General features: G+C 44.8%; 1 protein-coding gene across 2 annotated transcripts in view; it reads left to right on the top strand.

The window, feature by feature from the left end:
• MMS22L (MMS22 like, DNA repair protein) overlaps positions 1-18,063 on the top strand; it is a 167,255-nt gene that overhangs the window by 15,389 nt on the left and 133,803 nt on the right. For both annotated transcript variants that reach the window (XM_040428788.1, XM_040428789.1), the window contains 2 exons: positions 980-1,157; positions 17,220-17,313. In XM_040428788.1, the coding sequence (XP_040284722.1) occupies positions 980-1,157; positions 17,220-17,313 (272 nt within the window). The remainder of the gene's footprint in view (positions 1-979; positions 1,158-17,219; positions 17,314-18,063) is intronic.

The following is an 18,063-nucleotide window of genomic DNA, read 5'->3' as shown; positions in this document are numbered from 1 at the left end:
TGCCAGGAGTTGGACCCCCACTGCTCTGATATGGACAACACACAAGATAACCCACTTGTGCCGCTAGCTGAGACCCGATTACTTGAAAGTAGACATTTTGGAAGACCATGACGAATGCAAATACAAAGTCTATTTTAGGGCAATATATGACCAGAAAAAAAAAATCTAAAATGTACAGAAAAGCATAAAGAAGCAAAAATATGGTTTGAAAATAAACCACGATAGCCGTTAAAATAATGCACTTGAAAACAGCTAAGGCTACTTTCACACCTGCGTTCGGGTGTCCGCTCGTGAGCTCCGTTTGAAGGGGCTCACAAGCGGCCCCGAACGCAACCGTCCAGCCCTAATGCATTCTCAGTGGACGCGGATCCGCTGAGAATGCATCAGTCTGCCAGCGTTCAGCCTCCGCTCAGTGAGCGGACACCTGAACGCTGCTTGCAGCGTTCGGGTGTCCGCCTGGCCCCGCGGAGGCAAGCGGATCCGTCCAGACTTACTATGGAAGTCAATGGGGACGGATCCGCTTGAAGATGACACCATATGGCTCAATCTTCAAACGGATCCGTCCCCCATTGACTTTCAATGTAAAGTGTGGACGGATCCGTTCAGGCTACTTTCAGAATTAGTTTTTTTTTCAAACTATAATGCAGACGGATCCGTTCTGAACGGATACAAACGTCTGCATTATAGGAGCGGATCCGTCTGAGCAGACATCAGACTGACCCGCTCTGAACGCTAGTGTGAAAGTAGCCTAAACTGTGCCAGTTCCTGAACTGGTTAATGTGTACTACTGCCAATAACGTATAATACTGACTCTTGACTCTTTGTAACGTACAGAACCTTTTTAACTCTTTAGGAGCATCATGACAGGTGGACTTACTACTCTACCATGGACTTTACCTACTTTACAAAAGAGGTGAACTGTTTTGTTTTTTTATTTTAATAAAATCATGTGTTTTTTTTTGTTTTGTTTGTTTTTTAGGTTTCTAGATTCTTCAAGGCAGAATGAAGGTTCACTAACTCATCCCTATGAGGAAATGAATGCTCAGCTTCCCTCCAAACTGATAGAAGAGCTACATGGGTTGAGTTTGTACATTGGACGTTTGAGTGATCTCCCAAATCAAATTCTTGGAGCATTTTCTATTCAACATCATGGCAAGGTTTGTCTAATTTCTTTCTATACAATAATTAACAAGTGGTGGGTGACCTTAGTAAAACTTAGCTTTTAATAACTAATCAATTTAAAATAGGCCCATAAAGTATATCTCTAAATGATACAAAAAATAGTGGAAAACACATGCATGCATAGAGTGTTCTCGCATACAAAAAGAGAATGAAAGACTTAGAGGGGGATAGGGAGTAGTAAGTTGTATTGAGGAAGAGAAGTTGGTGGGACACAGATGTTGGGTCTCTTCCCCTGTGTCCGTATACCTTCCTCCAATTCCCACCTCTACATGCCTCTGATTGTCCCCGTGTAGTGGCGATGACTGCCCAGCATTCGTCAGGGAAACAAAAGATCAGGGGTACACTCATGCCAACTCCACACGACGTACAGACGTGTTTCAATGGCCCACAGCCAAATCATCCCTGGACTAGTGCAACAACATTGGCAACCAAGTGCCCAATAGCCTGAGTACAAACCGGACTCAGAAATCAAGAATCAGCGATGATCAATCACTGTGTTGTTTCATTTTTATCTCTCTATGAAGAGGTTGATGTTCATGGAGCAATCCTGCATCCCGTCCTGCGTGTGACAGTGACAGACCAAGCGTCCGTGCTGGCTGGTTTTAACCCCATAGGGACACAGCCTTATTTCACCTTAAGGACCAGACCATTTTTTGAAAATCTGACCACTGTCACTTTAAGTGCTGATAATTTTAAAACGCTTTGACTTATCCAGGCAGGGATATTTTTATAGAGGAGATTACCAACGCGGCGATACCTAATATGTCTACTTTTAATAAATTATTTTAGTTTTTTTGGGTGTCTCAAGTCTGAGAACCAGTTTTTTTTATCCGAGGTCAGTGCTAAATTGGGATATAAATTTAGTACTCCATGGAAGTGTGATACTCCCTGAAGCAACCAATAATGCAGAGGCCCAGATGATTGGGGCACGTGTCACATTGAGTTGTGGTGTCCTTCCGTATCCCCCTCCTGTGACCTTCTGCACCTTTTTTGGGTTCGTCCCTTCTTTCCAGTATGGGGGACCACACCAGGAAAGTGTTGGCCAGGGACGATCCGGGCGCCTACAGTTCCCCGAGGTACTCAGGCCTGCTCTTTCCCGGTCCGAAAAGATCAGGGCCTTGAGGACTGCCTCATAGAACTGGAGGAATGTCCCGGTGCTGCCAGCGCTTCGGGATAGTACAAAAGAGTTGTACATGGCAACCTGTACCAAGTAGACCGCAACTTTTTTGTACCATGTCCGGGTTTGGCACATGGCGTTATATGGCTTGAGGACTTGATCAGAGAGATCCACTCCTCCCATATACCGATTGTAGTCGACGATACAATCGGGCTTGAGAACCGTTGCCACGGTACCTCGCACAGGGACAGGGGTGATGCCGTTACCATGAATTGTGGACAGCATAAGGACATCCCTCTTGTCCTTATACCTGACCAGCAACAGGTTTCCAGTGGTAAGGGCACGGGTCTCACCCCTGGGGATAGGTACCTGGAGGGGGAGGGCAGGGAGGCCGCGTTGATTTTTCCGCACGGTCCCACAAGCGGACGTGGATCTGGCGGCAAGGGACTGAAACAAGGGGATACTGGTATAAAAGTTATCCACGTACAGGTGGTAACCCTTATCCAGCAGTGGGTACATAAGGTCCCACACAAGTTTCCCGGTAACACCCAGAGTGGGGGGACATTCTGGGGGTTGAATCCGGGAATCTCGCCCCTCGTATATATGAAATTTGTAAGTGTACCCTGAGGTACTCCCACAAATTTTGTTTAGCTTCACGCCATACCTCGCCCGCTTGGAGGGCACATATTGGCGGAAAATGAGTCTCCCCTTGAACGCAATGAGAGACTCATCAACCGCGACCTCCCTTCCAGGTACATAGGCCTCCATGAATTTGGCCCCAAAGTGATCGATGACCGGACGTATCTTATACAGACGGTCATGGGCAGGATCACCTCGGGGGGGGGGGGGGGGGGGGGGGGGACATGCTGCATTATCGGAATAATGCAGACCTTTCCGGATGGCCTCAAACCGGGAGCGTGTCATGGCCGTACTGTAAAGTGGGGTCTGGTATAGGACGTCCCCACTCCAGTAATGCCTGACACTGGGTTTCTTGACCAGGCCCAAATGCAGCACGAGGCCCCAAAATGTCCTAATTTCGGCTGCACTGACCGGCGTCCAGCCACCGGGCCTGGCCAAAAAGGAGCCCGGGTGTTGAGCAACGAACTGTTGGGCGTACAGATTCGTCTGCTCCACCATCAGATTTACCAGTGGGTCACTGAAAAAATGACAAAAAAAGTCATATTCAGTGTAGCCCACTGTGGAAATCTGGATTCCTGATTGGCCTACAAAATCAGGAATCACGGGCTCGTATCGCTCTGGGCTACACCAGACTAGTTCACCGGCAGGGTACTCCGGTGGATTTAACTTGTGGGCCGGGAAACCAGTACGAGCCCCAGAGCTGCTCGTACCAGGCTGGGCCACAGGGTCCCTAACATGGCGGTCCCCTTGCTCCGCCTGGCGGCGTCTCCGCCACCTTGGGGGCTCATCATCATCGCTAGATGATGAGGAGGACGCGGATGACAACAGGAATGTGGGGTCATCCTCGTCCTCACTTGGACTCTCGGAGTCGGAGGCAAGCTGGGCGTATGCCTTCTCGGCCGAGAACTTCCGGCGGGCCATAGGGGAGTGTGTGTGTGCGTGTGTGTAACTCTTTATTTTGTGTGCGTGTGTGGGGGGGCACGGGTGTTCACAAACTCACCCTAAAACTAACAGAAAAAAATAAAAAATAACTAAAGGCCAAAAAATTTGATTATTTATTTTTTTCTAAACCGCTGATCAACCGTCCGAAGTTGATCAGCGTTGGGGTGTGCGATGCGCTAACAGTGGCCAGATGCTAAGAGTGCCGGCCACAGTCGGCGTACACAAAAAAATAAAATAAATACTGCACCCCAAAAAAGTGTGTGGGGGGGGGGGGCAAGCGGCAGCACCCCTGGGGGGGTCTAGGGTCCCCAGACACCCTAACTTAGGGTGATGCAATCAAAGTTGAACAAACTAACTTTCCCTTTTTTTTCCCTGCCTAACCCAAACTTTCCCTATGCTCTCCCTATGTACCTGCTGGATAGATGGGGGGTGCTGGGGCACAGATCGGGTCCTGGGTGGCACAGATGGTTTGATGATGGCACAGACTGACGACGTGCAGGCAGCTCCTCTCTCCTCCGGCTCCGGAACACAAAAGGAGGAGGAGAGGAGCGCCTGCATCTTTTGAATCTGCCGCTGTCCCACCCACAGACCAATCGGAGGCGATCCTGAGTGGTGATGTCACCATCGCCACTCAGGATCGCTGGATGGTGATTGGTGGGGTGAAATCACACCACCATCACCATCCTGTTCCGGGTTATCGGGTCTTCAGAGACCCGAATAACCCGGAAACGCAGAAAACCGCAGGTCTGAATTGACCTGCGGTTTTCTGCGATCGCCGACATGGGGGGAGGGGGTCACAGGACCCCCCTTCGCATTTAGCCTAGGTGCCTGCTCAATGATTTGAGCAGGCACCGGGTTCCGATCACTGCCCGCCCAGCGGCAGTGATCGGAACCATACATGACGTACCGGTACGTCATGTGTCCTTAAGTACCAGGACATCATGACGTACCGGTACGTCATGTGTCCTTAAGAGGTTAAGCCTGCGCGGGTTTACTATAAGACCGCCTCTACTATTATGTGAGCGGGCACATGACCAAGTAGGTCACGTGACCGGTATCAAGCTCAAAGAAGGCGTGTCCAAATATTAGGTACACTCCTCACTCCATGATGCTGTGGTTGGGCGGAAGTGTGAGGAGGCTGAATGAGCCAGACACGCCTCCTCAATACACTCACTGAAATTCACAGTACTTCGCAACTTGATAGTAAGTAAGTAAGAAAAAAACTTTTTAATAAAAAAAAAATAAAGTTTCAAGTAAAAAAGAAAAAAAAACGCCTCTTTCACCAGATTTTATAATAAAAGAAAAAGAAAAACGCACATATTTGGTATCGCCGCATCCTAAACGGCCGGCTCTATAAATATATAACAAAATCCACCTGGTACGATAAACACCATTATAAAAATAAAAACGGTGTCAAAAAATGTCACCTTAAATCACAAAAAGTGACAAATTTTGTCATCTTACATCACAAACATTGCAACATCAAGCTATCAAAAAGGTGTATGCCCCCCCCCCCAAACTAGTACCCACCAAACCGTCACCTCATCCTGCAAAAAATTAGACCCAACCTGAGACAATCTGTCAAAAAAATTAATAAATATGACTCTCGGACAATGGAGACACTAAAATATGATTTTTAGTTTTTTTGCTTCAAAACTGCTATTACTATGCTAAAGTGAAATAAAAAAAAAATAAAAAGTAGACATATTAGGTATTTCCGCGTCCCTAACAACCTGCTCTATCAAAATACCACATGATCTACCCTGTCAGATGAATGTTGTAAAAAATAAAAACTGTGCCAATACAGGCATTTTTTGGTTACCTTGCTTCACAAAAAACTTAATATGATTTTTAATTGCTAATTAAATAATAAATATGCACCCGAAAATAGTACCAATAAAACTGTCACCTTATTCCCCTAGTTTCCAAAATGGGGTCACTTTTTGGGAGTTTCTACTGTAAGGTGCATCTGCGGGGCTTCAAATGGGACATGGAATCTAAAAACTATATGGCCTTTTCTTCTGCGCCCTGCCGTGTGCCCTTACATCCGTTTACCACCACATATGGGGTCTTTCTATAAACCGCAGAATCGGGGTAATAAATATTGAGTTTTGTTTGACTTGATATGTTTAAAGAAAAAAATGGATTAAAATTTAAAATCTGCCAAAAAAGTGCAATTTAGAAATTTAATCTCCATTTTCCTTTAAAACTTGTGGAACACTTAAAGGATTAACAAAGTTTGTCAAATCAGTTTTGAATACCTTAAGGGGTGTAGTTCCTACAATGGGGTCATTTATGGGGGGTTTCCACTATGTAAGCTTTACAAAGTGACTTCAGACCTGAACAGGTCCTTTTAAAAAGTGGGTTTTGGAAGGAAGCTTTTTAACGTCCCAAAACAATAAAATGACTTTTCCAAAATAATGCCAACATAAAGTAGACATATGGGGAATGTTAAGTAATAACTATTTTATGAGGTATAACTTTCTGTTTTACAAGCTGAGAAATAGTGAATTTCTAAATTTTTTTTGGTAAATTTGGGATTTTTCATAAATAAAGGTGAAATATATTGACTCAAATTTATGACTGTCATGAAGTACAATGTGTCACGAGAAAACAATCTCAGAATGGCTTGAATAAGTAAAAGTGTTCCAAAGTTACCACATAAAGTGACACATGTCAGATAGATAAAAAAAAAAAATGGCCTGGGCAGAAGGGTGAAAACTAGCCCGGGGTAGAAGGGGTTAATAGCAATACATCAACATTACTCCAGTGATCAATTAACCCTTTCAGGACCAAGCCATTTTTCACCTTAAGGACCAGGCTATTTTTTGCAAATCTGACCAGTGTCAGTTTGTGTGAATAACTTTAAAACGCTTTGACTTATCCAGGCCGTTCTGAAATTGTTTTTCCACTTCACCACCATGACGGCCCAGAGAGAGACTGACACCTGACCTCTGTAGGGGCAGGAACAGAGAGAGGTTTAAAAGGACCCCTCCCACCACCATTCACCAGTGTGTTCCTGCCCCTATAGCGGCCAGGACAGAGAAAAGTCCTCTCTGGATTCAGGGAGGTGAAGTGGACCTCGTTTTTTATTTTTAAGATACCAGGGTGACCGCATCGGCGGTCCTTGTGGCCTCCCTTACGGGTCCATCATCCAGAAAAGCGTCCCCTGCTCTCCGGACTAGTTCTAAAGCTGGCAGGGTGACACCGGGGTCACGCTCCCTGCTGAGGGAAGCCTGCCCTAAGCTGCCGCAGGTCGCCTACCTCCCTGTGGGGGAGTCGACCGGAAGGACGTTCTGCGCAGTCGCGCGCGTCTGACGTCACTTCCGGGTTGCCGGCGAAACCCGGAAGTGGACGGGGCCTCTATAAAAAATGCTCCCAGCACTCTTCCCCGCTGCGCTCTCTGCATCGCTCGCTGACCGGACATGTCGGACCAGGAGAAGGAGCCGCAGCTGAAGGAGCAGACCGCTCCAGAGCTCCCCTGCGTGAGGAGCCCACCTGGGCAGCCGGCAGCTTCCCAGATGGCGGGGGAGGGGGGGGTGCACCCTAGTGTATTCATTGTTCCCCTCCCCCTGGGGGTCGGCTGGTATACTGCATCTAAGTTATGCTCCTATACCAGACTGGCATAAATTTAATGGACTGCCTCTCTCACTTTAGGCCAAACTAACTTTAAAAAAAGTCAAAGAAGACCGCCAGATGCATCCAGTGCTCCGTCCGGCTTCCTGATGACTATACAAAAAAACTTTGCATGGATTGCATTGCCAAATTAGTGAGAGAGGAACAGCCCTCAATTATGCAGGAGTTCAGATCCATGATTCAGGAGGAGGTTAAGTCTTCCCTGGCCTCCCTCAGTGAGGAGATCCGGGGGTCTCACCCACCTAAACGGCCCAGGATGGCGGATATTTCTGACTCCGAAGATTTAGAGGACGATGCCTCATCCTCTAAAAAAGAGGATGACGACCCCCTATCTGAGGGTGAGATCGTCGAGGACACTAAGAAATATTTCTTTACCCCCAGTGAGATGAGTGACCTTTTAAAGGCTGTCAGGGATACCATGGGGGTGGAGGACATCCAGCGACCCCATACGGTTCAGGAGGAAATGTTTGGTGGATTGAAGGTCAAATGCTCCAGGGTCTTCCCCATAAATGAAAACATTAAGGAAATGGTGATGGATGAATGGGCCCATCCTGAAAAGAAACTGGGAATTTCCAAGGAATTCAGGAACCGCCTTGTGTTTGACCCGTCAGATTCTAAGATTTTTGACGAGGTCCCTAGAATTGACGTCCAGGTAGCCAAGGTCAATAAAAAAAATCTCACTTCCATTTGAGGACTCCTGTCAGTTAAGGGACACTATGGAAAGGAAGGCTGACAGTTTATTAAAAAAGTCTTGGGAGGCAGCCATGTTTAGTGTCAAGACAAACATAGCTGCTACTTCAGTCGCCAGGTCTATGTACCTGTGGCTGAATGAATTAGAAAGTCATCTAGTTAACAAGACATCTAGGGACCAGATACTCGATACTATTCCCCTACTAAAATCCGCCACAGGTTTTCTAGCGGACGCCTCTGCAGAGACAATTAGGTTCTCAGCCAAGGACGCCGCTTTGTCCAATGCTGCCCGGCGTGCACTTTGGATGAAATCTTGGTCGGGCGACAACTCTTCCAAGATGAAGTTATGTTCTATAGCCTTCTCAGGGGAATACGTGTTTGGTCCTGTACTGGACAAGATCCTTGAGAAGGCTACGGATAAAAAGAAAGGGTTCCCTGAAGAGAAGACCGCTAAAAAGAAAACTTCCTTTCGTAGTCAATTTTCCCAAAATAGCTCCTTTCGTGGTAAAGGTAAATCTGGACGTTGGAGTTACCCAAAAGGGGGGAGGGGGTAGAGGATTCCTCTTTAATCCCCAAAACAAGGGAGGTGAGAAGCAGTGACGCCAGGATAGGGGGAAGACTATCCCAGTTTTTTGCTCAGTGGCATCAGACTTCTCCCAGCCTCTGGGCTCAAAATCTTGTCAGAAACGGATACAGGATAGAGTTATCTTCCCCCCCTCCAAATGTGTTTCTGATTTCTCACCACCCTTCTTCTTGTCAGCACAGCCAGATCTGGAGGGAGGTTCAGAATCTCCGGGACTTGGGAGTAGTGATTCCTGTTCCCGAGCTTCAACGGGGGCAAGGTTTCTACTCCAGCCTTTTCTTAGTAAAGAAACCGGGGGGTTCCTTCCGTATGATCATAAACCTCAAGAGGCTAAAAAATTTTGTTATCTACAAAAAATTCAAGATGGAATCTCTAAATTCCACCATTCCTTTAATTCAAAAAGATGTGTCCCTCTGTACAATCGACTTAAAGGACGCATACTATCATGTTCCTATTCACTCCCAGTCTCAAAGGTTCCTGCGGTTTGCAATAAAGGATCACAAAGGGTCTGTTCACCACTTCCAGTTCGTGGCTCTCCCCTTCGGGCTGGCCTCAGCCCCAAGGATTTTCACGAAGCTGGTGGTAGAGATGGTCGCCTCCCTGAGGTCTCAGGGTGTGATGGTCGTTCCTTACCTAGACGACTTTCTACTGATTTCCAACTCGGTAGATCAGTCTATAGCAGATCGAGACATCATCTGCTCCCCTCTGACATTTCTAGGTTGGGTGATAAACCTAAAAAAGTCATCCCTAGTTCCAAATACCAGGGTAAAATTCCTAGGGGTTCTGTTAGATTCGGAAAAACAAACAACCTTTCTTCCAGCAGAAAGAATTCAGAACCTGCAGTCAGCGATCAGGGCCTTCCTGGGACGTCGTTCCTGCTCGTGCAGAGAAGCGATGAGTCTCTTAGGTCAGATGACAGCCTGCATAGTAGCAGTCCCTTGGTGCTAGGCCCATTACAGAGCCCTTCAGTCCTGGCTTCTAAGGAAGTGGGACAAAAATCTATCCTTTTTGGAAAGGAAAATCCTGATCCCGGGCCACATAAAATCCTCAGTCCGGTGGTGGCTTCAAACAAAAAACTTAACGAAGGGCATGGTCTGGTTCAGAACCCCAGCAGTGCTTGTTCATACAGATGCCAGCATAAAAGGGTGGGGTGCAATTTTTTTTTCCGATCTCTACCAGGGAGACTGGCCTCAAAATATTGCAGCTCGGTCTTTAAACTACAAAGAGCTGAGGGCAGTTTGGGAGACAATACAAGTAGCCGCTCCAAAATTAAGAAACCAACATATAAAGGTCTATTCAGACAATGTAACGACCGTGTCCTACCTCAAACATCAGGGGGGCACACGATCTCAGAAACTAGAAGGTCTGTCCAAAAAAATCTTCCTCTGGGGGGAAAAGAATGTAAAGTCGATATCTGCAATTCATTTAAAAGGAAGCCTAAACTGTGCAGCGGACTTCCTCAGCAGGACTACCATAGACCAGGGGGAATTGTCTTTAAACAGGGACGTCTTCAATCTGATTGTCCAGAGGTGGGGCCTCCCTCTGGTAGACCTATTTGCTACAGGAATAAACGCAAAGGTATCAACCTTTTGCTCCCTAAACCCAAGGGACAGACCCCTAGCGATCGACGCCTTCTCCCTACACTGGAACTGGGACATTGCATATGCCTTCCCTCCATTCCCATTAATCCCAAAAGTTCTCCAAAAAATCATCAGGGACAGAGCCAGAGTAATCTTGGTCACTCCGTACTGGCCCAAGAGGAGCTGGTTCTCAATTCTAACCAAACTCTCCCCACAAGAAGCTTTTATTCTCCCAAAGAGGAAGGATTTCCTGATCCAGGGCCGGTTCGGTTCTCCATCCCCATCCGGAAATCTTCAATCTCTCGGCTTGGATCCTGAGTCCAACCTTCTAAGATGTAGAGGTCTCTCTGAAGGGGTTATTTCTACCTTGAAGGCCAGCAGAAAGAAGGTGACATATGCCATTTATTTTAAAATCTGGAAGAAATTCTGTACCTGGTCAGGCGACGAAGCCCCAGACCAAACCAAACCAAACCGAATATACTGAAGATTTTGGATTTCCTGCAGAAGGGCCTAGAGTCTGGGTTAAGTCCTTCTACCCTTAGAGTCCAGGTCTCAGCACTTAGTGCATATTTCGATTCCGAATTAGCCAGCCATAGATGGATCCAAAGATTCCTGAGATCTGCAGCCAGACTAAGACCTTCTCTCAAATTAAGGGTGCCTACCTGGGACTTAAACACTGTCCTTAACGGACTCACAGGTCCGCCTTACGAACCCTTGGACTCAAGTTCTCTGAAGCATCTTTCTCAGAAGGCGGCTTTTCTTATTGCTATAACATCAGCAAAAAGATTGAGCGAGATCCAAGCATTGTCATTAAGACAACCATACCTCACAATACAGGAGGACCGTGTCACTTTGAGGCTAGACCCGAAGTTTTTGCCAAAGGTAGTAACAGACTTCCATAGGAACCAGGAGATAATTCTTCCCTCCTTCTGTGAAAACCCTAAGAATTCTGGAGAAGAATGTTTCCATACCCTGGACGTTAAACGAACAGTGCTAAAATACCTAGAGGTCACTAGAGACCTGAGGAAGGTGGACAACTTACTAGTGCGCGTCTGTGATAAAAATAAGGGGAAGGCAGCTTCCAGATCTACTATTGCCCGATGGGTAAAACAGACTATTACAGACTGCTACAAGATCGAAGGCATCAGTTGTCCAGAGGTCATTCGGGCTCACTCTACGAGAGCCATGCCTGCCTCTTTTGCTGAAAGGGCAGGAGCTTCCCTAGATCAAATATGCCAGGCTGCAACCTGGTCTAGTGTAAACACCTTCATTAAACATTATAGACTTGACTTATCCAGGTCCTCAGACCTGGCTTTTGGTCGCAAGGTCCTACAGGCCGTTGCCCCACCCTAAGACGTATATAATTTATGTCTCTCTGGGCCGTCATGGTGGTGAAGTGGAAAGCCAGAATTAGACCTACCGGTAATTCATTTTCCACGAATCCACCATGACTGCATGATATCCCACCCCAAAAATAAATTTTTACTCAAATAATTTGGTATGACTTAATACCAAAAACAAAACAAAAAACACTTTGTTGTTTCACTTGTTAACTGGTGATTGTGGCACTATAATCTGGAACTCACTGGCGAATGGTGGTGGGAGGGGTCCTTTTAAACCTATCTCTGTTCCTGCCCCTACAGAGGTCAGGGGTCAGTCTCTCTCTGGGCCGTCATGGTGGATTCGTGGAAAATGAATTACCGGTAAGTCTAATTCCAGCTTTTCGTCACATATTGTACTTCATGACACTGGTAAAATGGAGTAAAAAAAATTCTTTTTTATTTATATAAAAATACCAAATTTACCAAAAATTTGGAAAAATTTGAAAATTTCCAAGTTTCAATTTCTCTACTTCTATAATACATAGTAATACCTCCAAAAATAGTTATTACTTTACATTCCCCATATGTCTACATCATTTTGGGAATGACATTTTATTTTTTGGGGATGTTACAAGGCTTAGAAGTTTAGAAGCATTTTTCAGAAAATTTCCAAAACCCATTTTTTAAGGACCAGTTCAGGTCTGAAGTCACTTTGTGAGGCTTACATAATTGAAACCACCCAAAAATGACCCCATTTTGGAAACTACACCCCTCAAGGTATTCAAAACTGATTTTACAAACTTTGTTAACCCTTTAGGTGTTCCACAAGAGTTATTGGCAAATGGAGATGAAATTTCAGAATTTCTATTTTTTTTTGCAAATTTTCAATTTTAATCAATTTTTTCCAGTAACAAAGCAAGGGTTAACAGCCAAACAAAACTCATTATTTATGGCCCTAATTCTGTAGTTTACAGAAACACCCCATTTGTGGTCGTAAACTGCTGTACGGGCACACGGCAGGGCGCAGAAGGAAAGGAATGCCATACGGTTTTTGGAAGGCAGATTTTGCAGGACTGTTTTTTTTTTACACCATGTCCCATTTGAAGCCCCCCGATGCACCTCTAGAGTAGAAACTCCAAAAAAGTGACCCCATCTAAGAAACTACACCCCTCAAGGTATTCAAAACTGATTTTACAAACGTTGTTAACCCTTTAGGTGTTCCACAAGAATTAATGGAAAATAGAGATACAATTTCAAAATTTCACTTTTTTGGCAGATTTTCCATTTTAATATTTTTTTCCCAGTTGCAAAGCAAGGGTTAACAGCCAAACAAAACTCATTATTTATGGCCCTGATTCTGTGGTTTACAGAAACACCCCATATGTGGTCGCAAACTGCTGTACGGGCACATGGCATGGCGCAGAAGGAAAGGTGCGCCATATGGTTTCTGGAAGGCAGATTTTGCTGGATTGGTTTTTAGACACCATGTCCCATTTAAAGCCCCCTGATGCACCCCTAGGTTAGAAACTCCAAAAAAGTGGCCCCATTTTGGAAATTACGGGATATGGTGGCAGTTTTGTTGGTACTATTTTTTAGGGTACATATGATTTTTGGTTGCTCTATATTACACTTTTTGTGAGGCAAAGTAACAAAAAATAGAAATTTTGAAATTTCATCTCCATTTGCCATTAAATCTTGTGGAACACTTAAAGGGTTAACAAAGTTTGTAAAAATCAGTTTTGAATACCTTGAGGGGTATAGTTTCCAAAATGGGGTCACTTTTTGGAGTTTCTACTCTAGGGGTGCATCAGGGGGGGCTTAAAATGGGACATGGTGTCAAAAAACTAGTCGAGCAAAAACTGCCTTCCAAAAACCATACGGCGCTCCTTTCCTTCTGCGCCCTGCCGTGTGGCCATACAGCAGTTTACGACCACATATGGGGCATTTCTATAAACTACAGAATCAGGGAAATAAATATTGAGTTTTGTTTGGCTGTTAACCCTTGCTTTGTTACGGGAAAAAATGGATTCAAATGGAAAATTTGACAAAAAATAGCTGTTTTGGCACTGTTTTATTTTTTTATTATTTACAACGTTCATCTGACAGGTTAGATCATGTGCTATTTTTATAGAGCAGGTTCTTACGGATGCGGCGATACCTAATATGTATACTTTTTATTTATTTAGGTTTTACACAATAATATCATTTTTTAAACAAAAAAAATCAGGTTTTAGTGTCTCCATATTCTGAGAGCCATAGTTTTTTCAGTTTTTTTGGCGATTGTCTCAGGTTGGGTATCATTTTTGCGGGATGAGATGACGGTTAGATTAGTACTATTTTGGGGTGCATATGACTTTTTGATCACTTGCTATTACACTTTTTGTGATGTAAGGTAACAAAAAAATAGCTTTTTTGACACTGTTTTTATTAAAAAAAATTTACAGTGTTCATCTGAGGGGTTAGGTCATGTGGTATTTTTATAGAGCAGGTTCTTACGGACGTGGCAATACCTAATATGTCTACCTTTTTATAATTTATCTAGGTTTTACACAATAATATCATTTTTGAAACAAAAAAAATCATGTTTTAGTGTCTCCATAGTGTGAGACCCATAGTTTTTAAATTTTTTGGGCCATTGTCTTATGTAGGGGCTCATTTTTTGCGGGATGAGGTGACGGTTTGATTGGTACTATTTTGGCGTACATGCAACTTTTTTTATCACTTTTATTACCTTTTTTGGGAAGTAAGGTGGGCAAAATTTCAATTTCCTCATAGTTTTTATTTTTATGGCGTTCACCGTGCAGGGAAAGTAACATGACCGTTTTATAGATCAGGTCGTTACGGACGCGGCGATACCTAATATGTGTAGTGTATTTTTTTTTTTTTTTTTTATTCAGTGATAAATGTGTTGTTTTTTTTATCTTTTACTTTTTTCACTTTTTTAAAAAATTTCTTTTTTGACCCAGACCCACTTGGTTCTTGAAGATCCAGTGGGTCTGATGTCTGTATAATACAGTACAGTACAGTACACTATATAGGGTATTGTACTGTATTTTACTTACACTTTGTCTGAACAGATCTATGCCTTTAGCACAGATCTGTTCAGCACCATGGACAGCAGGATGCCTGAGAAGGCATCCTGTTGCCATGGGAACCTTCCGGGTCTGCCACAACTAAGCAGACGGGGAAGGGGAAGGAGGGGTGCTGTCTGGGGGCTCCCTCCCTCTCCCATCGGGGGGCTGCAAAGGTACAGCAGCCCTCCGATGAGAGAGGGAGAGAGCTCCCTGACTGTTAACCTTTTCCATACAGCGGTCCGTACGGTCCGCGGTATGGAAAGGGTTAAACGGCTGACATCGCAGCACAGATGTTAGCCGTTTATACCAGAGTGTCAGCAATGTGCTGACACTCTGGTATACCCACTGGCCACCAGTGATTATTCAAGAGGAGGCGGCATAAAATCATTCAGGGGGGTTGAAAAATCTTTATTTTGGGCATACTAAAGTTTCTGATCCCCGCGGTCAGGGATTGCGGGGATCAGAAACTGCAGAAAAAGATGCAAACCGCAGGTCTGAATTGACATGGTGACAGTTTAATGCCATGACGTGTATACTCGTCATGGAGCGCTAAGTAGCAGTGCTCCATGACGAGTATACTCGTTATAGGTCGGTAAGGTCGGTAAGGGGTTAAAGAGGACCTTTCACCTGAAAATGAAAGTTAAACTAAAGATATAGCCTTACTTACATGCCCCTGGTATTGCTTATTCAGTCATTCATTTTTTTCAATCAGTGCCCCCGTTTGTCCGCGCTGCCCCCCGGAATATTTGCCGCCTTGTATGCTAATGAGCCATTCGGCTTAACTGGGCAAGCCTTCAAAAGTTCTCCCGGGCGTGTCATTCTTCTCCCTGGCACGGAGCGCATCAAATCAGCGCGCTCTGCTCTTAGCCAGGGAGAAGACACTCCAGTTCTCGTGAGATTCGCGAGAACTGGAGCGATTTCATCCATCCGGCGCCATCTCGCGAGAACTGGAGTGTCTTCTCCCTGGCTAAGAGCGGAGTGCGCTGATTGGAAGCATTCCGTGCCAGGGAGAAGAATGATACTCCCGGTAGATCTTTTGAAGGCCCGCCCAGTTGAGCCGAATGGCTCATTAGCATACAAGGCGGCAAATATGCAAAAGGACCTGCGCTGACGTCATCGTGCTCACCGCGTGGTGAGCGCGGTGACATCAGGTGAGCGCCATGACGTCAGCGCAGGTCCTTTTGCAGGTCCTGCAAGAAGAAGAAAGGATGATAACGGCTGCACGATCAAGTGGATGAGGTAAGTAATTTATTTTTTATTTTTTAACCCTCAATTGGCATTGGACTTTGCATTCTGTATTAAAGAAAGCTATTATTTTCCATTATAACCATGTTATAATGGAAAATAATAAAGTGAATTGAACTCATCCCTATTTATTATCATCTCCTTTAGAAACTATCCGTGAAAATCGCATTGCATCCGCATATGCGTGCGGATGCAATGCGATTTTTCACGCAGCCCCATTCACTTCTAAGGGGCCTGGTGTTGCGTGAAAAACGCAGAATATAGAACATGCTGCGAATTTTCATGCAATGCACAAGTGATGCGTGAAAAACATTGCTCATGTACACAGCCCCATTGAAATGAATGGGTCAGGATTCAGTGCGGGTGCAATGCGTTCACGTCATGCATTGCACCCACGTGGAAAACTCGTCCGTGTGAAAGGGGCCTAAGGCAGCCATAACTGGGCTTTGTTAAAGGGTTGTCCATTTATTTATATTTTTAAATGTTCTATGTAGTTCCATCATCGGAAGCACCAGAGCACCACCAACCTCGTAGTGGACAGCGCTTGTCACTACAGTGCTGCTCCTATAGACTTCAATAGAAGCTGCCCTGCGGTGACCCGCGCTGTCCTTTACAGTTGACTATGTTCTCTCACTCCTGCACTGACTTGCGGCAATGAAGCTACGACGAAAAGCTGATTGGCGGGGGTGCTGGGTGTCAGACCCCCACCAATGAGCTAGTGTGGCCTATCCTGAGGGTAGGCAATTGCTTAAAAAAGCAGACAATTAAACCTACAACAACCCACAACAATAACATACAAATCCTCAAAGCGATCACAAACAAACACCAAAAAAGCGAGGATGTTATTGATAAAAAAAAAATATCTTTTATTAAATTCCATGGCAATCAATACAGGTCAGGTCAAAAGGGATAGGACAAGAAGAACTGAGCCTCCTAGATGGGGCTCAACAATGTGGAGATTGTGGATTGTGCTATGGAATTTAATAAAAGATATATTTTTTATCAATAACATCCTCGCTTTTTTGGTGTTTGCTTAAAAAAGAAGGATATCACATTTAATTCAGTCTTAGTACGAAAGTGCCCTATAGCACTGATATTGGTGACTTTTTAGCATCAGTGTTGCAACAGCAGTTGCTGGAATGCAACCGTTATGGTTACCAGCAGCATGATAGAAAATCCTATTATTTTTCCTTCTGTATGTTTTTATAGGTTCTACCGGCTTCTTGGCATCTGCTTCATCTTCACCTGGATATACATTGGTCTCTTTTGGAAATCCTGCAGATTTTGGGAGAGAAGATGCAAGGTATTAGCAGTGCTTTGCAATACAATGCCTTTCATACCTTTGGCTTAGTGTAAATTCCCCTGACATACAGTTGTGTTCAAAATTATTCAACCCCCAATGCTGTAAAGGGTTTTAGGGCATTTAGTGTACATTTGTAATTGTGTTCAGAATGAAATCTTACAAGGACTTTTTAAAGAACCAAATGCAACTAAAATGACATCAATTGTTTTTGTAATACAGTATTAAATGTTTTTTTTGTGATTTCTTCATTGACACAATTATTCAACCCCTTTAAAGACTACCACTCTTAAGAACAGAAGTTCATTCAAGTGTTTTCGATCAGGTATTGAAAACACCTGTGGATGTCAAGGAGCAGCAATCAAGCATAATAAGCACCAATTAGGCAGATTTAAAAGGACTGTGATACTCAGCTCCTTCTAGACCAGCGGTTCTCAACCTAGGGGTCGCAACCCCTTTGGGGGTCGATCGGACCTTTCCGGGGGGTCGCCTGAGGCTTCCTATTGTGGGTCGCCCGCACAACGGCAGCGGCCCCTTATCCTCGCGCACAGGAAGTGATGTCCTATCACTGCCTGTGCTTGAAGGAGCCTGACGTCTGGACGGGTAAGTCGGGCGGCCTGTCTGCTGAGGTCCGAGTTTTTTCGTCAATGACACCGCCGCTGAGCACCACTGCCACCAATGATTTAATTGAGCCTGGCTATTTTATTTTAATTATTTGGCTGAGCAAGGCTTAATTTATTTGGGGGGACATGA

Source organism: Bufo bufo, chromosome 4 (genome assembly GCF_905171765.1).
Source record: "Bufo bufo chromosome 4, aBufBuf1.1, whole genome shotgun sequence".
Lineage (NCBI taxonomy): Eukaryota > Metazoa > Chordata > Amphibia > Anura > Bufonidae > Bufo > Bufo bufo.
Note: the sequence above shows the minus strand (reverse complement) of the source record. Positions and strands in the feature narration are given on the sequence as shown.